This window comes from Carassius auratus, chromosome 18 (assembly GCF_003368295.1).
Source record: "Carassius auratus strain Wakin chromosome 18, ASM336829v1, whole genome shotgun sequence".
Taxonomy (NCBI): Eukaryota; Metazoa; Chordata; class Actinopteri; order Cypriniformes; family Cyprinidae; genus Carassius; species Carassius auratus.
In genome coordinates, this window is record NC_039260.1 from 9,033,410 (window position 1) to 9,059,121 (window position 25,712).

At 39.3% G+C, this 25,712-nt stretch overlaps 1 protein-coding gene across 4 annotated transcripts in view; it reads right to left on the reverse strand.

Annotated features, from left to right (window-relative positions):
• megf11 (multiple EGF-like-domains 11) overlaps positions 1 to 25,712 on the reverse strand; it is a 102,342-nt gene that overhangs the window by 23,375 nt on the left and 53,255 nt on the right. For all 4 annotated transcript variants that reach the window (XM_026287460.1, XM_026287458.1, XM_026287459.1 and 1 more), the window contains exons 7-14: positions 15,852 to 16,098; positions 13,491 to 13,611; positions 12,341 to 12,477; positions 11,178 to 11,390; positions 9,651 to 9,825; positions 1,554 to 1,674; positions 338 to 501; positions 101 to 203 (exon numbers count right to left, since the gene is read on the reverse strand). In XM_026287460.1, the coding sequence (XP_026143245.1) occupies positions 101 to 203; positions 338 to 501; positions 1,554 to 1,674; positions 9,651 to 9,825; positions 11,178 to 11,390; positions 12,341 to 12,477; positions 13,491 to 13,611; positions 15,852 to 16,098 (1,281 nt within the window). The remainder of the gene's footprint in view (positions 1 to 100; positions 204 to 337; positions 502 to 1,553; positions 1,675 to 9,650; positions 9,826 to 11,177; positions 11,391 to 12,340; positions 12,478 to 13,490; positions 13,612 to 15,851; positions 16,099 to 25,712) is intronic.

Below are 25,712 nucleotides of genomic sequence, written 5' to 3' on the forward strand. Positions count from 1 at the left end.
CTTTTAACATTGAGTGACTATTTCACTCCAGTCTCTATGTTGCATCCTAAAACCCTATTTTAACGTGACGATGTGATTATGTCACTGGTCTTACACTCACCGGTCCATCCTGGCAAACAGCGACAGAATCCGCTCACAGGGTCGCATCCATCAGCGTGGTTACAGTCACAACGCTCGCGACACTCCAGTCCATATGTGCCATCCTGAATAACCACACACACAAACCATCTTGCTAAGCTTAAACTGCTCTGTCATGACAAATATTAATAAATCAAACGGCCAGTCTTGCTAGCCTCTGGCAGAGAAACAATGGAACTGGTCCCAGGATGATACTCACAGGGCAGGGCTGCTGGCATAGTTCCCCTCTCCAGCCTGAGGTACAGGTACATGAGCCGTCCATTGGATCACAAGCCGCACCATTGGCACACAAACAAGTCTGGTTACAGCCCAATCCCCAAGTCCCGCTGGAGCACAGGATTGAGCAGTCTACACCCTGCCAACCTGTAAAGCAAAGGGAGATGGCACAGACATTCATTAATTTATTTGTCTACTTCACCATTGGTTCCTTCAACCGTTTATTTGCTAAAATCCAAGTATTTAACAATCTCTTTTTGAGTTCTGGCCAAAACTTCTCCAGTTTTATTATAACAGTGTTCAATTAATAGAGCGGGAAGAGGGGGAAGTGAGGTCACGTCTTAACAGAAGCCAGAGGATTCTTGTCTCCCTCGGCTCACGTCAAGGAGTTGAATATATGCATGGTTTGAGGTCAACATAAGAGCAGAGTGGGATAGGCAGAGAGGTTGTGTAGCACACTGGGGTTCTGCATTATGAATGGGATGAGGATTTTAAACGGACTGTCTCTAATGAGCTTCCTTCCAAACTGGAGAGACCTGAACGAATACTCTGCTGGTGCAGGCCTTTAAGGACGAGTCCATGTTTATGCAACAATAAAGGCCATCCCGCAGGTACGGTTAGCTGCGGTCAGCCAAACGATGAGCAGTCACAGGACTCTTGTGGATTCACGCTGCATTTTTTATGCTATTACAGGCAAAAAATGCCATATGTGCATTAAAGTGCTAAGTGGTTATGTATCCTTTGAAAGTGACCTGGAGAGACTTTGGATCCTTTGATACTGAAACACCAGTTTTTCCGTAATGACAGAGATGGATATATACAGAACAGATGGGGATGTTATTTACTTTTTTTTTCTTAATGTCTGATGTCCGGAAAGTGTTTTTGGAGTATAACCGGCTTGTCAGGCATTCCTAATTTTTATTTATAGACAGGGTTAATTCTCTAATCATTGACATCACTGTTTTAAAAGGAAATTCGAAAATGATGAATTAGTCCCAGAGTAATCGAACGAAAAGATTACGACTTTTCCTTAGCATCTGATTTCATGCATTGATTGTTTATTGATTAATTTGTACAGGTCAAGCTATAATCTTGATATTAGGCTGGTTGTAAACCAAAAGTCTCTCTCTCTATTCATGTCTATAAGAAAAATGAGGGAATAAGGATTAAAGGAAGAAGTAGAGACCATTATGCTGTACCTTCTTTACAGATGCAGGAGCCGTCGATTGGTGAGCAGGATGCCTGGTTGTGGCAGTGGCAGGTGGAAGTGCAGTTAGTACCGTATAGTCCAAGTGGGCAGGTATGGGAACAGTCGTCGCCCTGAAAAACACACAGACATGAACTGTTCAAGAAATGTATATTAAACAAATTTTGCCCTGGCAACTACCTACAACAATATATAAACTGCACAGTAATGTGTGGAACCACCCAGAACATTTTAGCACGTGTTAGGGAGTAACTCGCATGTAAAGGCATTTCGTTATTAAATTACAAAATAAGGTTACACTTGATTTTTAAGGCCGTGTTCTTGTTACAGAGTAATTATACATTTAGGTACTGAGTAATATTAATTAACTACATGTACTTACTATATGGTTGGGTTAAGATTACAGTTACTTCCATGTAATTATGCATGATTAATTGTAATTATAGTAGTAAGTACATGTAACATTTAACAAGTTCACATTATAAAGTTTTACCCAAAATAAATGTAACTGTAATCATTCACTGTGTGATGTGTAATTAAATTACAATTACTTACAAAGGGGGTTACACCTGAATTTTTTCACACATACAGATTTAATTTATTGCTTTCCCAAATTGAGATACCAATGTTTCAGGAGTTTAGGACACAAAAAATTTTTTTATTTCCTGTTTGGATTTATGTATATGATTTATTTCAAGTTTTTTTTTTTTTTTTTAAGTAGGGTATCTTGTAATCTATAACCTGTTAAATTTCCAAAGTAACCTTCTCAACACTGATTTTAGCCTATAGAACAGCAATGTGATAAAACCACTCAGAACGCTCCAGCAGCCGTATAATAACCACCTAGAACTGTTTAAAAACTACATAGCAACACCTTGGCAACCACTCACAATAGCCTAGAAACATAATAGCAATGTGCTAAAACCACCCACAACACCTTGGCAACCACCCAGAACAACCTACCTGTAAACCCTGTAAAAAAGAAAAAGAATTCAGTTAATAGAATTGTTTTCTGCTTTGGAAACCATCTACAACAACTTTGCAACTACAAAGCAGTGTCTTAAACCACCCAGAACACCTTTTTATCCAGTGGCCACATAGCAACACCCTGGTAACCACATCCAGCTTTATCTAGCAACGGATGTGCTAAAACTACCCCCAAAATCTTAGCAAGCATATAAAAATGGCGAAAACCACCCAGACCATTTTAGCAACTGCATAGTAACACCCTTGCAACCACCCACAACAGCCACATTAGAAACCACCCAAATCACCCGACAACCTACAACAATATGCAAAACCTCCCAGAATATTTTAACCACAACATAGCAACACCCTGGCAGCCACTAACAACATCCTAGCATCATAAGAGTGAGTTCTGCTCAGATAGGCACACATTTCTTTCAGAAAATCTAAGTTTTTGTTATCACAATTTTTCTCCACTTACTTATGTAATTTTATACTCTAACATGAGCACTGTGCTGTGAAGTGTGACTCCAAATCCCATCTGAGGATTAAGCGAAACTTCAACTGAAAATTTCCTGCAAAACATTCTCTGCATCAGAATTTGATACAGTTCAAATGAGTAGAGAGGTGGATAACACATTTGTACAGCAGCAAACCTAAAGTCCGTGTGTAGCTAGTCTCCTTGTTGCAGTCACACAGAGTGTGGCAGCGGACGCTCAGAGCTAAAGGCTCGCTTTCCCCAGCCGCATTAATGAGCTGACAGTCCCTGGCCCTTGGCACCTCCGTCCATCCCCCAGAAATGTATTGCTGATGACTGACAGACACTGTGTTCTTAAGCCGTTCCTCAGCCAAACAACACCAGCACAATCTCTGTGCTTTACCAGGCTCAGCAGGGGAGTCGCCTGTATCCCAGCGCTGGCCATCACCGGTGTCTTTTTGCCTCATCCCTGTCTCTGACTGACAGCTGACAAAATGATTTAGACTCCCAATTAGTGGGGTAATGGCAGTGTGCTGTGCGCCTCCTGCCTCTGTCTCCCCGGTGCCGGGGATGGAGCAGCAAAGGACCCGCTCTCTCATTATCATCTGGAACTAGGTCTGAGTGGAAAGCAGGATAAGATATGCCACAGGACGCCATGGGCACTGAGCAGGACCGACTCACGCTCGCTCACTTGCTCTCTCTCTCTCTCTATATTTTTTGTTTCTCCACGCTCTCTCCTTCTTTCAATCTGTCATCATTTATCTCGCTCGCTCGCTTTGATACAATCATCTCCAATATTTTCTCTTACTCCCACTCTTTTCTTTCTTGTATGCTCTCTTTCTTTTTCATTCTCACTCTCCCACATTCCCCCTATTGTATTCCCCATTTCAAATATTCTACCTCTCCATCTGCTTCGCTCGTCCATCCACTCCCCACATGAAAAGCTTACATCTGTGGATTAATTTTTCATCAATCTACGTGCAGTTATCTTTGTTCCACTCAAAAGTGACAGCAAGCAGACTGCTAACAATGGCAGTTCTGTTCTACGGAAAAAAGACTTAAAACTATCGGTGCAGGCAGCCGAATATGGGGCGAGAAAGTTAGTTTGTTCGACTTTTCAGCAGACCTGCAATTTACTGGTGAATGGGTTGGAGGAGGTAAAAGAGTCTCTGGCTCACAAATGACCACAGGGATTTAGCGAGACCCATGAATGCTCCAGATTACACTGACACAGGCCTGAGAGCACTCATTCAACTGGGTGACTAAACTCCTCTAAAAGCAGGCTAAAGTCAGACTTATGTTTAGAAGTTAAATATTCTTAAATATTTACTTTATAATAAAATCAACAAAAATAATTGGCATATTCAAAAAGCTATCAAGCTTTAAAAGGTACATTTTATATTCAGTGAGGTCCAAAAATCTGAGAACACATTGAACATCTTGAATACAGTATTTTTTAAATATTAAAATGATGATTTTTAGGATAAAAATAATTAATATTATATAAAATATAATTTTGATTACTAGTGATAAGCAAATTTCTTTGAAAAAAAAAGAGACAGTTCTGTTTCCATTCAAGTATAAAATTCTATGAGGATAATTCTCAGATCATGCTGGAAATCAGTGAATATTCTTAAATATTCACTTTATAATAAAATTAACAAATCATTAGAACCTTCACCAAGCTGGAAATGTTTTCAAGCTTCGAATGGCATATTTTCATATTCAGTGAGGTCCAAAAATCTGAGAGCACACTGAAAAGCTGGGATACAGTATTTTTAGGATATACATATAAGAAAACAATTTAAAAAAGAATTATTATTATATATGATGATATTCTAATTAATATTGATAAACACATTTATAACACTGATCATTTGAGATTATTGTGGAAAAAGTCAATTTTGTTTCAATTGAAGCACAAACAGTTAATATTCTTAAACATTCACTTTGTAATAAAATTAACACATATCAGTGTTCATTCAAAGAGCTAAAACGGTCTTGAAGCTTTGAAATCTACATTTTAATATTAATTTTCAGAGGTAAAAAAAAAAAGAAAAAAAGCAAATCTGTGATTCAGTATTTTTTCATACCTCTAAAAATAATCTTTTTAGGGTAAAACAACAAAAACAAAAATAAAAAGAAACAAATAGTCAAATTAATTTTAAATAAGCAAATTAATTACACTGATCATTTGAGCTACTTTGTACAAAAGGTCAGATGTTTTTGTGTCCACAGAAAAAAACAACATGCTTTTTGGATAATTTTTAGATCATGCTGGAAAAAACATCCTTAATCCTACCAAATACATAAACTTAACAACTACTTTACTAACTATTAATAAGCAGCAAATTAGGAGTTTATTGAGGCAAAAGTCATAGTTAATGGTTTGTTAATAATGAAAATTTAAGTGTGAACATTTTTTTTTTTCAGTTAAAATCTGCAGTGAAGTAGTTATGTTTATAATAAAATATTTGTATAATTTAGAAAATGCTAAATTAGCAGTCATTCATTAGTAGTCATTCATACAATATCTACAAGTGTCGGTAATGAATGTTATTTTAAAGCATTAAAATTCCTACTAATGCATCTGTGCATTCTAGTGAAGTGTCATGAAAGTACACATGAATGTGGCATGTGTGCTTTCAACGTGGTACTACCAGCATCTCTCCACCTGTGCTCTCTTGTACCAGCAGCACAAGCATATATATGTTCCTTTCCCACCCCTATAAATATGATTCTCTCAGAACTCAGATGAGAGTTTTGGTGGCCATTACCCCTCTTATTTTCCACCAGACTGCGGTCAAATTGTTAACCTTTGTTCTTCTATAGGTCCAAATGAAAAAGCTGTTCTGAAAATGGAGCTTTGTGTCCCAATTCCATTGCATCTCGGTCAGACTCCTTGGCCAAAGCTCCTCGAGCAGGGTTTAATAGAACTGGCAGCAGGCTCCCCAAATCCAACACAAAAAGCAGGTGGTGAAAATTAAGATCCAGTCTGTGCCTCCGCCTGCTAGTTCAAATCGCTGTAGTAGCTCTGCCACAGGACACTGCAACAGTAACAGCCAAGGCAGGAGTTGGCTACAGCCTCTGGTACTGAGTTTGTCTTAATTATCACTGCCGTTCTAGTCTTTACCTGCGGCACTGTCTTAATTTTATCTGCTTTGCAATATTTCCACTGTTTCTGAATGCAGCGGGAGTGAAATCAGTTCAGTGGCGGGGAAGATAATTGAAACTGTAGCTTTCCATCTTACTCATAACTTTAAGTGACGCTACAAAAATTTTACAAAGTTAACAAAAAGTGGCTAGCTACATTTAAGCTGCACTACCATTTAAAAGACTGGAGTTGGTGGTAATGTTTTATGCTCACAAAATGTGCAATAATCTGATGAAAAATACAGTTTTCTGTTTTAATACAGTATATTTTAAGATGTAATTTATTCTAGTAATGACAGTGCGTCCTTGATGAATGAAAGATTAAAAAATAAAACAATAAATAAATAAATAAAATAAATAAACAATAAACTCTTACTCACCCCATACTTTTTAAACATGCAATATCTTAAAAAAAAAAAAACATATAATATAGTCCATACTTTTTAAACATGCAATATCTAAAAAAAACAACATATCAAAGACATACAAAAACATTGAAAACAAACAGAAAAATGATTACTAAATATTTTACTTTGGCTGAACAACATGAAAGTGAGAATAATTTCTGGTAGAACTTGTAAGTATAATTTAAAAGTTGATAGTGAGTTTTAGTTACTCCCAAAGCTACTAGCCCTAAAGGAAAGTACATTTGCTTCTGAGGATGAACAAGACGAACAGGGCTGTAAGCAATACCATGACGCATTCAGTGAAGCAAAAGAACGAGTTATCCATCTATTTTATCATCTCTCTAAAATAAATTCAGATTACTGATATGATCATCTCTCTATCGGTCTTTCTCATGCTCTCTCCTTGTATCTTATCACTTTCATTTTAGCATCCCCTTTGTTCATCAGAGAACACGAAGCAGGGTAGATTGTGGGCCATGTGCAACCAACTGGATAACAAAACGATTTGTTATTTATACCATATTGAGTCTTGACTAGAAAGCACAATCTATTTTGAAGTCCTTGTATCTAGCGCTTCTTTCTGTGTTTGGGAAGGTCTTTGTGTTAGGTATAAACCTGCTGTGTAATAAGACACAAGCATTGCGAACGTACCATTGCTGAGACTCTCACCTTGTTCCCAGACTCCCTGCAGGAGGTGATGTGTTTATGTGTGTGTGTGAGACCACTATAGAGATCATTTTCAAAGCAATAAACTGTATTCGCTGACACTTCTGCTTTAAGTATCAGGACACAAACACTTTTCAAAGAACGATCAAGGGAAGTGCTGACTAGAAATGTTTTCTGAAAGATGCTTCCATTTTTCCCTGAAAAAAAATCCACAATCATAAACCTTTATTATGTAATTATGAGTTTTGCCACCCTCATTTGTCATATCTATGGCCCTGTTTAGGCTTGGTATTTTCCATTTTGGGTCATCCGGTCACAAGTGGTGAGCCGAGACACATTGCTGTTTGCATCTGTGTCACACAAATGTGTCTCCTGTGAACACCTGTGATGGGATTTTGATGGGAGGTTTACTGATTTTGTAGGTATAAACCTACAATTTTCACTTATTGCTTGCTACTGCATGGCATTAAAAGTACAAACTAAACTAAACAAAATTGATCTTAACAACCAATTGAATGTTTTGTCCAGGATTCTCACCTGGGGACTGAATATTTTCATCTGAGGGATCTCTATATGTCATATATAGGATTAACTAATTCCATTAATTAATCTAATGAATCAGCAAATTATGACATAAACTGGCTAAACTGGTATACTTAGGGTGTATTAACAACTGGAAAGTCCGCTAGTTCAATTGCTTTTGTTCGGACCAAATACAATGTAGATTTTTTTTGGCTTGGTGCGGTTCGCTTTCGCATTGCCCTTTTTGCAAGTCAACCTGATATTGTAAACAAAACCACCTGTGTGCTAAGGTCATCCATTCATTGGACAGAAAATTCTCAAGCAGGGAAAAACAGGAAGTGAACAAACAGGCTAATCATGGTGATCTTTTTTATTGAAAATGAAATGGATTCAGTCTGCCTTTTCCACGATGTCGAAAAATCACAGGGCCCTACTAATGTCGCAAACGAATATGATAAGCTAACTGTGAGAGTAAAGACAGGGACATTGTTTATTGACTTTAGCATTTAGCATTGTTTATTGACTTTAGCATTTCCAACTAGGTGGCAACGCAGAATTAATTCACCATTCAATAGACTCAAGCTACCATCGCAAAAGATACTAACTTTTCAATCTGCTACGTTACTCACTGTAATGTTGGCTAAAAAAATGTGGTTGACCGATTTTATGTTCTGTTGCATGAGTTTTGGGACATGGCACAGCTGGTATAAACACAAGCGTTGACTGAGTGGCCATAAAGCTTTTAGTCGCCGCAGACGTGTGCCGTGATGTGCAGATCAATTCTAACACCACTGAACTTGCTGTTAAAAATTAACAATCCATTCATCATATCATCATGCAAAACTTAGAAATTATAATCATTGTATTGTAATGATCGGGTGCAGGGATCAGCATGGCTCTCTCTTTTCTCTATCAGAGAAAAATATAGCTGCAGGTGGAGACTTTTCTAGTACAACCCCAAAACAAAATCAAGACTTTGTAAAAGAGCGTAATAAGACCCCTTTAAAGCATTTAATTACTCTTTTACAGGGGAATTCACTTGTTATAATGTCTATTTTATGATTTAATTTTGCCACAATAAAATAGAAAAAAAGGAAAAAAATATAAAATTAAATAGAATAATAAATAACTGCAAATAAAAATAAATAATATAAATATAAAATTATAATAAACCATAAATTTTACATTTTAACTTAACCAGAAACCACTTTTCTGAGCAAGTACTTATGTGATTAATTCAGTTAATGAATCAGTATTTAAATTAATTAATTAATTAGATTAAGAAGTTATGATTTGAAGGTTATGAAAGTTACTGATAAAATTATATATGTACAAAAACATTAAAATCCAACAGATATTGTAAAGCCATATTTGACCCTGGACAACAAAACCAGTCATAAGGGCCTTTTTTTTTAAATGATACAACATCTGAAAGCTGAATATTTATATATATATATAGTATATAATATAATATACTAATAATTTTTGGCGTAAAAGCAAAATCTATAATATTGACCCATACAATGTATTGCTGGCTATTGCTACAAATATACCCGTGCTACCTATGACTAGTTTTGTGGTCCAGGGTCACATATGTAGTCGACAATTCAAATCCTTTTTTCTTGGTACAGTGCTTCATAGACAGGTTGGTAGGTGGTCTTTAATGGTTGTCTAGGACGTATCGGTGTTTACTCTACAAATGAGAGGTTAATGGCAGGTGTATAGGGGGCCTATATGTCAGGGGGCATATGAAAAAAGACCATCCTTTAGTTCAGAACATTAACAACTATAATCATCAATGCTTAGCAGTCCATTTCATGTGACAATTTTTCAGCATGGCAGGATTTAGCAGTATTTAATGAATGTAGACAATGATAAATGATAAACATGGACTCACTGTGTAGCCTGGGGCACAGATACAGGCCCCAGTGAGACTGTGGCAGTCTGCTCCATTAGCACACTGGCACGGCACTCTACATCCTTCTCCATAGTAACCCGGGGGACAGGTCTCATTGCAGTATAGACCCGTCCATCCTGCTGTACACAAGCATTCACCTGTCAGGGGGTGGCAGCTGAAAAAGAGAAAGACAGATTGACATTTAGGTACAAATATGCCTAAAGATACATTGTGTATACGACATCCAAACAGAAACACTTTGGTTTCCAGCACAAGGGAGCCAAATCTGAGGACTAAAACCATTTGAATTCATCCATCCTGGTGTCTGTGAGCTCCACTCAGATAAATGGGGTGTCCTTTCTCTCCTTCATGTAGTAATGAGCCCCAGTGTCTTAGGGCCTAATCTACCCATACCAGGCATTAACATTGCATTAGCCAGGAACGCGGCTAAGAAATAATGAATGAAGCACAGGTCACGATAAAGAGCAAGTGCTATGCTACTGTTGAAAGGTGTTCACATTTTTTTTGACTTGCAAGTCAAATGAAGTCAAATGGACTTTACTCACCCATGGCTCCGGAGGTTAACTTGTGGAAAGTTGGCTAAAAAAGTAATGATTGTAGGACTGAAAGAGTGGACTCCACAAAGATGTATTGTTTGTATGAAATAACTTAGCTGAATTGTTATCTTCAAAGCGTGAGGATATTATGATCTAATCAGCACTGTAATTTAGTATAATATATTTAATCATGTCTTCCGAGTGTCATACCTTTGCATTGTATATATAGAACAACTTTTTAAAAATGGCATAAAAGAAATGCAAAAATTCATGGAAAATGACAAAATGGAAACAAAACAAAATGAACAGCAATATATTTATTAAATTAATTTGATTAACAAGAATATAATGCAATTAATTCAAATATATTTTTACTCAGTTGACAGTCCTAGAAACAATGCATCCATAAATATATTGGTTTACAAATTTTAGACAAATTTAGAATTTCTTTTCTTTGCAGGGAAACAAAGTGCATTAGGGATGCACTGATATTAGAAGGATTAAATTATTGCAAAATTCTTACTTAAATTTCATGTTATGGACAATATTAAAATTATTTACTATCTTGTCTAAATCAAAAATAAATAAATAAATACGCCACTGAAAACTAAAAATGTTTTAAATGCTACAAATGAATTTAGGCATCACAGTATTTTAAAATCCAACACGGATATTTGTTTTAGGATTTGCTAAAGATTACATTTAATAGTATTAAAAATTAGATCCTTCATTTTAAGTGAGCATTAAATAACAAAGGTAACAATAGATAACAAAGGAAATCTAACGGTAAAAATAGGGCTTATGAGCATGCAAAATTAAACATTTTTTTAAATAATAATAATAATAAAAAAACTGTTATATCAGCTGATAACCATTATGGTACTAATATGCATTCCTAGTCCATTGATTCTCTTCATTTCCAAGGTTATCATTCTAGTGTGGTCTACTGATGTGTGATAGTGTGTCTCACCTGAGCGTGTTGGTGGCGTTACAGGGGCAGTATTTGTCACAGATGAGACCGTAGAGGCCTGGTGGACAGAACCTTTCCTGGCAGTAAGGCCCTTTGAATCCTGTATCACACAAACACGCTCCGTTGATGTGGTAACACTTGGCCCCATTCTGACAGTCACAGTGGAGGGCACACTGGGGTCCATATGTGCCGACCGGACACTCTTCCTGGCACCTGGGAACAGTGAGGGAAGAAAACCCCAAAGCAACTTTACATTATTCGTTACTCAGATGGCTCAGTAAGAAAAAGGAGCCTGTCAGAATAACACAAGCAGAATTAGTAGAATACTGAATCATTCTAATCTAAGGGTCAAGGGTCAAAGCCTTGGGCATCTTCTTTGGAACCTCAGGATCATCAGCCCTTGGCTTCGCCTGGGGTGACAGCAAACTAAGCAGTCATTTATTACCGTGAATACAATTAGACCCCGGCTCATTCTCTCTGTTGAATAGCAAAGTGACTTAAGGAACAACGACTTCCACAAGATCTTCAATATACATTCCTGGCAGAACATCAATCTTGAGTGTCCAAAGAAGCCATTAGGAGATAGATAAATAGCTCAATTAAATTATAAAACGGACTAGGTATGTTTCATGTTGAAATTACACCAGCGTCCTTTGTATCAGGAGAGACGGGTGTGAGAAGGACTTTCGGGAAGGGAGGAGGGGGAACTAACGCAATCTGAGATTATTCCTGCTGGACTAATTCACCTGTCACAGACCAAATGAATGAGGGCAATTTTGTTAAATATTAGAGGATAAGAAGTGTCTGTCCTGAAAGTGTTTTCATTCTGCAGACAATCACTTTACTGCGCTAATAAACCCTAAGCTGCTGCAGAAGACACTGGGAAATAAAGGCACTGAGCAATTTCAATTGGATCCTAATAAAACTCCATTAATGGTAATTAATGGACAGAAACTTAACAAACCAGTGCAGATCTCGGAGTGGGATCAGTGGACACAGGGAATGTAAACACAGAGCAGTAAAAAAAGAAAAAAAGCAATTAATCAATTATTCAGCAACCAAATTTTGCAGGCTTGTTAACAAACTGCTTTTGTGGTAGTTTTTTTTAAAGGCACAGAGGAATAACAGATATAAGATCTGATGGAACTGGGTATTTATTTTACCTGTGGCCACTGTATCCTGCCATACACTGGCACTGTCCTGTAATGTGGTCACACAGTCCTCCGTTGCGGCAGGAGCATTCCTTGCTGCAGTTGATCCCGTACTTGCCGAATGGACATGGCTGGGCACACACAGACCCCTGTACAGAAAGAGGGCAGAGAAAATTTGGGAATCAAATGATAGTCATTCACGACCATTAAAACAGCACTTATTTATATAGGAAAGATTTATTTACTAACTTTTAAATAGCATTTCTCATAAAGGGAATAAGGGAATAAAGGATTTTAGGTGAATATACAGTATATATAATCATTGTAATTAATCTATAGAATTAAAGATGAAACAATTATGCAGAAACACAATATTTGGCCCTTTAAAAAGGCCATATTTTATATATCTGTAGCCACTTATGTTAAACTGATGAAAGTGCATGATCGCTATCTGATCCAGTATTTGCTGCTGTACCTTTAAGACCTCTAAGCAAGGTTCCTTAATCATTGAATAGGAACTGAATCACTGCATTTCTATCTAAACAGCTAATATGATAATATACAGTACACAGTTGAGGCCAATACTATAACAATTTCTAAATGACCCATTTTTGCAGTTTAGTTTTAATAAACGATGAACTGAAGATGGAGCATTGCTTTGTGAATATTAGAGTATGTCTACATACTGAGAAGAGAAAGGAAGGAAGGAAACTTGTGTTTTTGATATGTCCTCTTTACGAGTTTGAGATGATGCAAAAGGAGCAATAATGAGACTTTACACAATTTGCTTCCAAATATTAACTTCAGCTGCTCTGCGAGACTCAGATCAGTGTCATTTCTTCCCAACTTAGCTTTTGCATGTATCTACATTCAGATTCTCCTCCACCCTTCCTTCATTTACCTCTGAAACTCTTTCCCCTTTCCCTCCATTCACTTAACCCTCCCTTTCTCCTTCTAATTACTCTCTCTTTTCCTTCCTTATTTCCTTTTAAGCATGACTCACCTCCTCCATCGCTTCAGTATCTTGCCCTTTTACTCTCCTTCACTTTCTGCCCCTCATTCCTTATCATCTGTCTCCTCATCTTTATTCCTCTCTGTTTTTTATTCTCTCGGTCACTTTCCCTTTGTCCCCCACTCCTCCACCGTGTGTGCAGCTTCTTACCGTCCATCCAGCAGGGCAGGAGCATTCTCCAGTGATGTGATGGCAGGTTCCTCCATTCTGACAGGGGCAGCGCTGCTCGCACTGTGGCCCATGACTTCCAGAGGGACATCGCTCTCCACAGCTGCCGAACCACAAGAGCAAACACTTGAAACTCAGGCAGTCATTGCAAAGGATTGCAACATAAAACACAAGAAAGTTCAAAGACTTTAGAACAAATGCTTCAAAAAAAAGCAACCTCACAAGAACTTCACAGTGTTTTCACTATGCTAACAATGAATATAGACAAAGAGTGAGTATATAGTATGCAGATTAGTATGGGAGACTGGGGCTAGTTGTCACATGTGGAAACCCAAAAGGTTTTAGGTTAGAAATCTCCATGCCCAAAACAATCGATATTTTAAGGATATTAAATTTTTCTCCCCCATTAAAAAGAGATAGACTTCTGTTCAAAGTTTGGGTGGCACTTAATAGTCTATTAATATGCACACACACACAAAAAAACATAAAATTCACATTTTATGATGATCTAAAAAATTTTTTTTCCAGTCTTCAGTGTCACATGTCACCTTCAGAAATCATTCTAATAAGCCAATTTGCTTAAAGAGCCAGTAAGATGAAAATTTTAAGCTTCCTATCACTGTTTATAAGTCCTGTACATTAGGTTTAAATCCATCCAAGGTTAAAAAACATTGTCATTTTGTCAAAATATCATTTTAAAATTACCTCAATTCTCAGAGATCCCCAAACGGTTCGTGCGAAGCTGTTCAAAAGATTCAGTTTCCTTAAACCCCACCTTTCGGTAGCATACTGTGTTCTGATTGGTCAACTAACATAGTCAGGTTTGATTGGTGGTTCCGCACACACCTCCACGGTAAACTATGCATCCAAGAGGGTTAGCATCTGTTTGGGGTGAATTATGTCTTATTCCTCTCATCGCGAAGCAAACAGTAAAATAAAAAAACTTGAACAGTCTCGCTGCTCGCGCGCTTCAGTTTGAATCTGAATAGTGCGTTCAATGCGCGGGGGTGGGGGGGGGGGTGCACATTAGATATAAGGAAGGGAGACATGAAAAACAGACATCGCGTTGTTTTCATATGGATTACTTTATCACAGAATATCTGTTTTCGGCAGATAGTTTTAAAGTAGACATGTCAAGCTTTCTATAGATATCTCTCTCATGTCTCTTCGTTGACTATTCACGGAGTTACACTTCATTTTAATGACGTGTTTGTACATGACGATCAGCGCAGACAGGCTGCAGACAGCACACATACTGATAAGACGCTCGGGAGAATACAGACACATAACTTCATAATCATACTTCGCGTTGTGATTTGGAGATGCTCGTTGTTCTAAATAAAGTTGGTAATGAACCCTCTTTTATGGCCAAACGCTTTGAAAATCCCGCTGTACTCACCGAGATTAGAAAAGCAGTCATCAGTGAAATGTTGTGAACACAACAAGGATTTGTTGTACTGCTCTGGTATTGTGGTAAAAATGAATTTTAGCCATTGGTTCTTCTGATCTTCATTCTTTGGCAGTGAAAATAAAACAAACTTGTCTTTACAATTAAAAACACACTGTCTCCTTGAAATGATGCTATCACACTAACCAGAGCGTCTGTGTGGGGGGGTGGGGCAGGTGAGAGTTCCGTTTCTCCCAAGACGGTAGGCGGAGATTATTATGCAAAGTGTTCCTAGTGACGTACATAGAGATGGGCAAAAGATTTGAAATCTATAACGACTCGTTTCAGCGATTCAGAGTTGACTCCTTACTTTAGAAGCCAATAACTTTATAAATCGTCTACTTTTTGGTTTAATTACTTTGCACACTGTTTACACGGATGGACAGCTACATCATACACAGTAATACAGGTAATTTTTGATTTCCCATCTGTGTGGCTCTTTAAATAAATATTTACTGTCTTTTTTGATCAATTTAATATATCTTTGGCAAAATGAAAGTATGTATTTGTATTCAAAGAACTAAAATCGTACTGACCCCGAACCTTTTTGAACAGAAGTGTATATTTGAAGGATTTTCTTTCATATTTCACGTAGCACAAAACATTATGGGTTTTAATTTAGCTGAAAAAACTGACGGCAGGTTCTCATTGTGGTAAAACAAAAGGTCACACAAGCTGAATCTGGATCCTTGGCAAAGATGGTGTAAAGGTTGAATAGCTTTTTTGTAGTCAAGAGGTGTGTGTTTATACAGAAATTGTCTTTCAAAAAGAAACCTACCCTTTTCACCAGTGTAACAACTTGCCCTTGTCTCCTCTATATGAAGAATATATTTCAGGAAAGACATATTAACCTTCATATCTCTATATTGCAAACTGGTTTTATCCCTGGTACTCACATGGGACCCATGTAGCCTGGTGCACATATGCATTCCCCCGTCTCGTGGTGGCAGGTGGCACCATTGAGGCATTGACACTGCAGCTGGCAGCCCTTGCCATAGTATCCAGGCTCACATTGATCTTCACAGCGCCATCCTTGGTAGCCGTCTGTGCAGACACAGGCTCCTGTGATGGGGTTACACAGGGCCCCATTCTTGCACTGACAGCGGTTGCTGCAGTGGGGCCCCCAGTGGCCACTTTCACAACCTGAAACACAGAGAAGAAGAAAGAACACATTTTTACTCAGGCTGGGGATGGAAACTCATGCTTATCAGTACAACTCGGTTGTAACACATTCCAAACGGTTACCTGTAATCCTGGAATTGCCAAAACACAAGATTTGTGAAGTCATGGGATTTTATTGTGGAACGTGTGCAAGTTTGTACAGTGTTTTGTCAATACAAGTGAATCCCACTGTGAGTGGGGATTAGCTAAAGCATAGATTATTTACATCCCCTCATATATTCTTTTTTAATTATAAACAAGCTAATACCATGCGGAAAGCAAACGCTATCAATAAAATGAAACTGCAAGGAACTAATCTTGCAAACGCACCTTAAGTGGCCCAGAGATGCTATAAAACACTGACACAGTCATTCTTGTGTTAACACAGTATTAACTAGCATAAACAGGGCCATAACCACCATAGACATCAGTTTCAGATTTTTTTTATTTTATTTTTTTACATTTGTTTACACCCTGACTCTAAGAGCACTTTTGGTTACCCTCGCCACACACTCTAAAAATCAGTGTTAACTATTAACTCGTGCTAACTTAGTGGATTTTTCTGCATCATCACAACTGTTCAAATGTTTGTTTAAAAAAAAAAGAAGAAATTATTTTATTCAGCAAGGATGCAATAAATTGATCAAAAGTGACAGTTAAGACATTTCAAATGTTACAAAATATGTGACCCTGGAGCACAAAATCAGTCTGAAGTAGCATGGGTATATTTGCAGCAATAACCAACAATACAGTGTATTGGTCAAAATTATTTATTTTTCTTTTATGCCAAGCAAGCATCTTTAGGATTTTAAGTAAAGATCATGTTCCATGAAGATACTTGGTTAATTTCCTGTAAATATATCAAAACTTACATTTTGATTAGTAATATGCACTGCTAAGAACTTCATTTGGACAACTTTAAAGGTGATTTTCTCAATATTTAGATTTTTATGCACCCAGATTCAAGATTTCAAATAGTTGTATCAATAGTTGTAATTTATTTTGGACTGTTCAAAAAATGACCCTTATGAATGGTTTTGTGGTCCAGGGTCACATATTTCTGTCAAATAAATGTGGTTCTTTTGAACTGTCTATAAATCTTTTTTAATTAAATAAGTGAGCACAGCGACTTTTTTTTCCTTCCAAAAACAACATTTCAAATTCTTACAGTTCCTACAATTATAAACAGTATCTATCATTTAGATGATGGTCACATGTTGAAGGTACCATATGATTTAAACAACCTCAGAAACTAGTCCATATTTAACCACTGATGCGGCAGATGCTTGACTAAGCTCAGAAGGTTATTTTGAAAGTGGATGAAGCCCTAATGATGGCTGTGTGCTGCGAGACACCAGCGTCCGTCATCTATGCCAGACAAACACGAGGTGGATGATCAGCATTTCGAGAAGACAGCTTGGCACAGAGGGGGGTCATGGAACATCCTGGCTCTGCGGCAAGTCTTTCCCAGGAGGTGCGACGTAGGCCGCATTAAGCAGCTCAAAGAGGGCAGGAGGCACGTTATTGATTTGAGTAAATCTGCTACGGATGAGTTCTCCTGTCAGTTGAGCTCTCACACTCACACCAAAAGACCAGGGCACATTAAAGGCAGGAAACCTGCGGGAGGTCAACGAAGACAGATGAGCCGCTCATCGTCTGCTCCACTCGCAGTCAATCAGCACTCATCACGCTCCTCTCAGCTCTCCTACGCTGATGAGAGAAAAAGAGCAGAAAAACACAACACATCCACCGTTTGCCTCACTCACCGGCCCCCGGACCTCGCCAACTCCCCATCAGCCCCAAAGTGAGTGCTTCACTTTCAAAGAAGCCTCATACTGGGACGCAAACAGTTTCCCTCCCATTCAACATGGCAAATCCAAGTCCGCCGGCCTCTTCATCTGCAGCCATTCTGAATCATTGCGGAGGAGGACAAATAAAATGGAAATCTAGACAGAGCTTAATTTGCAGAAGTCTTTTTCTCTGCTGCTCAGAAGCAGCACAAAATGTTGCCATTGAAGACTCAAAGCCTCTTTTCGCCCCACAGCGAAACACTTCAGCACATTTCCTCCTAAAGCCCATTATCTCGGCCCGTCTCTTCTGCGTTTAGTTTCAGACTCGCCGCAGATAGTCTCTCACTGCGGGCCCTCTGACAGCATTTAGCCGTGATTAAAGAGTCAGAGATCATTTTGTGCCACGGGCAAGGCTGTAAAACACACACTCTTATTCCTATTTCTCTGTGTTTAAAGTATCTAAAGGAAAGCTTCCATAAGGATGAGTCTAATCAGAGAAGAGATGAAGGAAGTGCGGATGAGGGCCCCGTTGGGGCGATGGATGGAGTGTGTGGGCAGAGATTCAATGGTAAGTACACCAAACAGCCGACCTGCAACACAACCCCCATTAAAAGTGCTCAGCATTGCACAAACAGGCTAATCAAAGGGGTGCGTTTGGGGAGACAACCGATGCTCCTCTTCACAACAAACTTGCACCTTGAGGCATCAGGACCGAGCTGTGAGCGTGCGATTGTGTACTGTACTTTGATAAGCAGAAAAATGTAACGGCCTGATTTGATCAGATGGTTGAGAAAGATCTCAGGGCAGGGCAGCACCATGCACAATCCTGTGAGAATACCTAATGCTGAAGTTCTCTTATAAGTGTGGCAAGCCTTATTACAAAACAAGTGAAATCCCTTCAGCTGCAGGCCTGATTTAAAAATTATTAAGACTGACAAGAAAAATTCTGTTTGTATTTTGGTGCTACGTTCTGCCTAGAGCTGTGTGTGCAGCTAAATAAACATGAACATCACAGAAGGCTAATTAGGGAGAATTCCAGAGTCTAAACTCTTGTATTTTCTATGAAGACAAAATATCTCACTCCTGTGGAATATAGAAGCCCTGCTTACGCTGTCTGTTTTTATTAAAAATCAGTTTGGTGTTGGAGCCATAGCCTTAAGTGTAGTGCACCTAGAGCTGAAGATCTTTGCCCGAACACGATGGGACCCGTCGGGACCTTAATTTCTATCATCTTACGCGGGCTCGGGCCGGGCTCGGGCTTGCGCTCTGGTTTGCTAGGTAAACGAGCGGTCATGTGATGTGTTTCGATTAGCGCGAGAAAGATGCGAAAATGAATGCTGAGCAGGTGTAACGGAGGCTTGCCTCTGGTGATTACGTTTTGGTTGCACCAGCAACTAAAGCCAACTCTTGAGGTGTGGAAAAGTTTTGACCATGCTTATAATGAGAATAATGAGTGAATAATGACGCACCATCAGTGAGCGCAGGAACGCGCTGAAGACATCTACAGTGGATTCAATAATTTTCCTCCACAAAAACATGTAGACCTAGCTTAATCTCTGTGAGTAAAGGTTTTTCAAATGATAACTAAATATTCATTGAGTCTTAAATGAATATTGTCTTAAATGCATAATGTTGACAGAGTATTTACGCTAATGTTGGCATTATTCTTTTATTAAATAAAGCAAATTTTAAGGTTTTAAAATTAAAATTTACCTTATCTGCCTTCAATGTTATTTTCATTGCAAGAATTAGAATTTTTATTTTTTTACTAGTTTTAAACTAATGCAAAAACAGTTCATCACTCCCTTCCTAGCATTTCCTGTCACTTCTCACAGTCAAATAAAGGCAGAAAATCTATTTAGAAACTATTTTATTTATTTTATTATTTTTTTATACCACGTCAGCATGAAAGGCTATATTTGTATCACTAAAATCAGTATAAAATCTATAAAAAACAGGTAAGTTAATTAATAAACATATTTAAAAACGGCACTTTGGATCCCTACTCTTCTAGCATTCCGTCTCTCCTCAAACTGACATATAAAGTCAAAATGCATAAAGAAGAAACCTATACAATATCTTTAAATGTACTTCACTACACATCCTTTACTAAACTTTCTGAACAAAATCTTTGTCTGGTGGAAGATGAAAGTTCCTCTTCAGGAAATCGAGCTGCGTCGATGACGCTTTGGGGAACGCCTCCAGCGTGATGTCTCTGAATAACGTGTGTAATCAGTCCAATGGATGGGCGAGACGTCATAAGCAGGGACGTCAGAGACCAGGAAGCATAAAAGCACGAGCGGAAAAGACAACAGACAGCCTTCTGTATTCAGCAAGTGATCTGTGTGTGTGTATCTGTTTGTGAGTCTTATTTAGTGTTGTTTGTCCACTGATAAACTCCATTGTCAAAGCTTCAATCAAGAGAAGTTCTGGGCGAGAGCAGGCAGCATTCAGGCTGTGTGTTTTCCCTGCCAGAAAAAAAAGGGGGTAGGAACATATGAGAGTGAAGCGCGCAGTGTCAGTTGATGGCTGCGATGCGAGTGTTTTGCTTCACTCTCAGAAGGCTCTCTTTGAGGAGGGAGCCTTCATTGGCGTTTCTCACGGTGCCAGCCCTGCTTTCGCCGAGGCGGAGCGGTGGTTGTGCTCGTGGGTTTAGCTTTCGGATCCGCTGGAAGGAATGTAGACGGGCAAGTCCCTATCTTCTTCCTTTACCACCAGATCCGGCGCCCGCTCTTGGGGGTTTGGAAGCCTGTGTTTGCAGTACTTTCTCCGCAGTGAGAGAGCACAACACACTGCCTGTATTTCTCTGAGGAGTTTGATGTGGAAGTCATCAATTAGCTCACCAGATGCACAAGCATCAGTTCCACAAGCACCAGTTCCACAAGCATATTATGCCTAATATTATAATAAGCAGCATTATTGAGGAGTGGAGCTCGCGCAGTCTGCTTTCGAGTGGCTGATTGTGCTTTTCTCGCTGTTAAGCGCGCCGCAGAGTGTGTCCGTGCATGCGATCTTGCTGTTGGGAACGCACGGATTGGAGACGGCTCATCCAATCGCCACCCGTGTTCACTAGATCTAGAGCTCATTCCAGAGCTCGCTGCAGCATTCATCTTTCTCTGAGGAGATTGTTGTTGTTTGTGTAATTGAGTGGCAAAAAAAAAAAAAAAGATATGCGCACTGCCGAGGCAACGCGTGTATAACATTGTTTCGTTTGATGTGAGTTTTTCTACACCAGACCGTCTTGATTCGTCTGGGTGTTGAATATATTTAATTCTGAGGAATAAAATGACATATTTATCTGACTATGTGAAGTTAGATGCACAGGGGCTCTTGGGATGTAATTTCTTGTGTGAGAACACATGTTCACCTCTCTTCCTCTGAGGAGGTTGGGGCGGTCAGGGGCTGCCGGGCAGACGCTAGAGTCAGAGTGGCGCTCCCAGGCCGAAGGCTTCTAGTGGAAAGCAGTTCTGCAGACCTTCATTTTAGCTGGATAGCCTTCATCATAATGTCCTGATGCCTAAGCCCTAGGACGTTTTGAGGGCCAGCTCCCTCTGGGGAAGAGCAGTGTAAACTGCATTACACAGTGCCAGTCTCTCCTCAGTGCCATCAGGAGATCGATCTGCCAACCCTGCGATCTCCGGCGAGCTCTTCTCTCAGTTACTTGGAAACGTAGCAGGCTAAGAGGTTTGCTACCTCTACGGAGGTCTCTAGAGAAGCTAGTATGGTCGTCTCCCCTGCTGTCCGCCGCTTCAGGGCACCGAGCTAGTGGCTCTAGGCGCACCAGAAGGCCAGTCTCGCGAGACTGGTTCCCTTAGGAGGTCCACTTGGTACAGTGCTGTAGTTCCTGCAGGCTCTCCGCAGGGTTGACCCGCTCCACCCTGAAGGTCTATGTGGCAGCCATGGTGGCCTACCGTGCCCCTATCGGTGGCCAGTCAGTGGGCAGAAACCCTCTGGTTACATGTTTCCTCCATGGTGTGCTGAGGCTGAGGCCTCCAGCCAGAAGAAGCATATGCTAAGCTGTGATCAGGATGCTATCCTAAGCCTCAAGTCCTCTGATCTCTCTTGGGGGGTCAAGACTCACTCCTTCTGAAGTTGGCCACTGGACGGGTTGTCCCCAAATACTGTCAGGCTCCTGTCTCCTTCTCTTGCTTTACCTGTGCTCTTCCACACTAGGCATCGATTTGAAAGTCTGGCAGTGTGGGCATTCTCGTTGCCCAAAGCGCCATCGACGCAACTTGAGTTCCTGAAGAGGAACGTCTAAGGTTACTTATGTTACCCTGGTTCCTCAATGGAACAAGAAGCTGCGTCTCTGTGCCACACTTCCGGCATCTCTGGCCGGCGCTTGCTTCATCCTTTGAGGCTGGCTGCCGGCTTCGCCGCTCATGCTTTTATGCTTCCTGGTCTCTGACGTCACCCGCCTATGACGTCTCACCCATCCATTGGACTGATTACACACGTTATTCAGAGACATCCCGCTGGAGGCGTTCCCCAAAATGTCATCGACGCAGCGTCTCGTTCCTTCGAGGAACCAGGGTTACATATGTAACCTTAGACGTTTTTCATCCTTCAATGAAAACACACATATAGGTCTTGTATAGCCTGACATTTTGCATATACCACTTCATGACTATATGTAAATGAATATATCAGTCTTTTGCCAATCTACAATTTGCCCTTTTATCATCCAATAGATGGACAGCAGCCAACTAGAAGTTTGTAACAGAGCCAAGAGTTTCTGAATCCGATAATGTCATAGGAAGCACTGTACAAGAGTGTGATTACAGTGTCTCTATCACAGCACACAATGCCTCCAGGGCCAATTACTACTTCCTTGCACCCAGTCCATCCCATTCCACTCCTTTAATTAAAGCTCCAGCGGTGGAGGGGAAGACTCTAGTCAACCCCTTACATCCAAGTTTTAGCTTTTGTGGTTAATGACTGGAGGAAGTGCATCCAGACAATTAAACCTGCAGATAAATGAAGATCCCAAAGCTTGGCAGCTGAACTTTTGTGTTTGGGTTCATCTCTGTTATGCCATGATGAATACAGGATGGGAGTTTGTCTCTACGTGACAGAGTGTTTTAATTAACTGAGCAATGTCACAGCACCATGTGCTACAATGACGGTTAGAGTGAGACCTGTTTTGTGCCAGTTAAGTGTGTTTTTCAGATCACCAGTTATACAGAGTCCTTATTAAGTCACTGAAACAGTGTGCAGCTTCAAAGAAGGCAAAAGTAAATTAAAGTATATGGGCAAAGTGGCATAAAAGATCATTTTAAAATATACAGCGAACGGGAGATTTGAAATTTGCTCTGATAAAATATTCTGTCCAGTGAGAAATAAGTGAAGATTCATATTCACTCAGAAACCTTGGCTGATTGGATTTAGACTGCAAGAATAGATATTTTAAACAATTATAGGTCCAGCAGGTTTTCTGATTAGGGAGGAGGCAGAAGAAGAAAAACTGCCAAATTAGATCATTTCAATAATTAATTAATTTTTTACATAGACCTTTTGATGACAACATTTGGAGTAAATGCCATTCAATCATTTGTCTTAACTATAGGCTTCATATTAAACAACAACATTAGATAATCAAAAATTTGTTAACATTTCGAACACTCACTTTTATATAAGAAAACCTACTGACGAAACTCATTATGTGTATCTTTAACTACACTTGGTCATGTAAACAACAACATTAAGCTGTACACTGTATGTTTGATTCACTAAAAAGAACAGACTCATAAAAGCCAAACTAAACTGTTTGCACTGTATATGTTTTACATTCAACAATTCAACAAACTGGATCTTACAAGTAATTGAGTATTTTTTTTTACGTATTTTGTTTTGTCCTTGTAAGTTATGTTTGTTCCATTTCTACCCTTTCATTCTTGAGAGGAGTAAACCAAGAAATAATTTCATTGTACTAGGCCATATGACAGTAAAGCTATTGAATCTTGAATCTAATTCATTTAAAAATCAGATCACACTACTAGTCTTGTACAATTTTAATTCATGAAAATAAACTTGCTCACAAGATTTATTTGCTCGGTAATCAGACTTCACTGCCTTTCTGTAAAAAAATAAAAAATATAAAAACCATAGCGCATGGTTTGATTCACTAAACAGAACCAGTTCATGAGACTCATCTTTCAGTAATCAGACTTCTCTGGTCATATGTGTCATGCTTTAGATTCGGTAGTGATGTTAAAGGACATTTAAATAGTGGTCAATCAAACTCTGTGAGCATTTTAGTGCAAATATTTCATCTACATTTTTCATCTGCAGAAAAATGAGCACCGTTAACAGAGCCAAACGTCATTCTTTTTTGGTATTTTGAAAATGGAAAGGTCAGTTCTACTGGCAGAGGTTCCAGAAGGGCGAACATCACTTTCAGTTCCTTTACCGCTTAAATTTTAAAACAAACATACGCCTCTATCCTAACATTCTTCAATTAAATTTCCCACATTCATCTCGGTTCTACAACAGATGGACAGAGCTACAGTGCTTTGATGTACATTTACAAATATAGCTCTTTTTGGACAAAAGTGCTGAATGTTTTTTACACAAGGGTGACAAATGTCTCCTGGACATGCTGTTAAACGTATAGTTGTAAAAGCTGCCAATATTCTCACTGTGAAATGGCCCACTGGGCCGTCTAGGGCTCCACTGACACTTATCACTATGTTATTTATCTGTGCGCTGAAAGAGGCGACTGCTAAAGAATGAATTAGGCATACATTAAGGAATTTTGGATACATTATGTGGGGTGGAGAGCTGATGGATGCTATTCTAAATATACAGAAGAAACTGCCAATAGTCATGTGGGGTGGATAGTGCTGAGTTGTAATAACAGAGGGGGGAGCGCTTGCACTGCAGCTGCCAGGCAGCCTCGATGGACCGTGTGTCCCTCCTACCCTAATTTATCTCAGACCAGCCCCGGCTACATGTTTCCTTTTCCCCAGGAACAGCATGGGACCTGCCAGCCAAAGCCTCAGGGGAGACACGTAGCATAAGGATGTGCTGATGTCGTATCTTTTCGCACTATGACTCACGCTGTGTTATGGTTCACATGTAAAGTCTTGTACTTTACTGTTTTGATGTCTTACAGTATCTGCTCAAAATTAAAAAAAATTCAACAAACTTGTGTATGTTAACATATTTAACTTCTGGTTGCAGTGTTTAGTAAGATTGCCCAAAGATGAATGATTGCCCGTAGAATTGTCAAAACTACTTTTCTTACTATACTAAATGTGTGTGTGTGTGTGTGTGGGATTGAAAATGTAAAAGTATGTAATAATTAGACACATCTGGGATTTAAAAGATGTGATGCTGAAGCCATTGTTAACTTAGAAACATGCTTTCAAACCAAACCAAACTTGAGCACCTTGTATTCAAAGAAGGTTGTTTGGAGACATCTATATCAAATTAAGCACCGACTAATCACTGTCTAGAAAAGACGCTCCCCTGTGGATACAACTAGGTCATTTGTTCAAGATACATCTAGGATGTGAACTCAGATCAATATCAGCCTTGAGAAGTCACCTTCTGTTCAATACAGTGCTAGAGACCTTTCACAGACAACTTGCGGGATGGCACACTCTAATCCCAGCATCTTTTGTGGAAGGTGAGGAGATCTTTGAAGTGAATCATGCAGGCACAAGTCGGGTCATTATCGCGCTACTGAATGATTCGAGAAAAGCCATGACCTAGTGCAGCAAACCAGTAGCTTATTCAACAAAAGTCAGAAGTGTCCTCCTCAGCAGATTGTTACACGGGCCGTTGCTTTACCAAATTAATAAC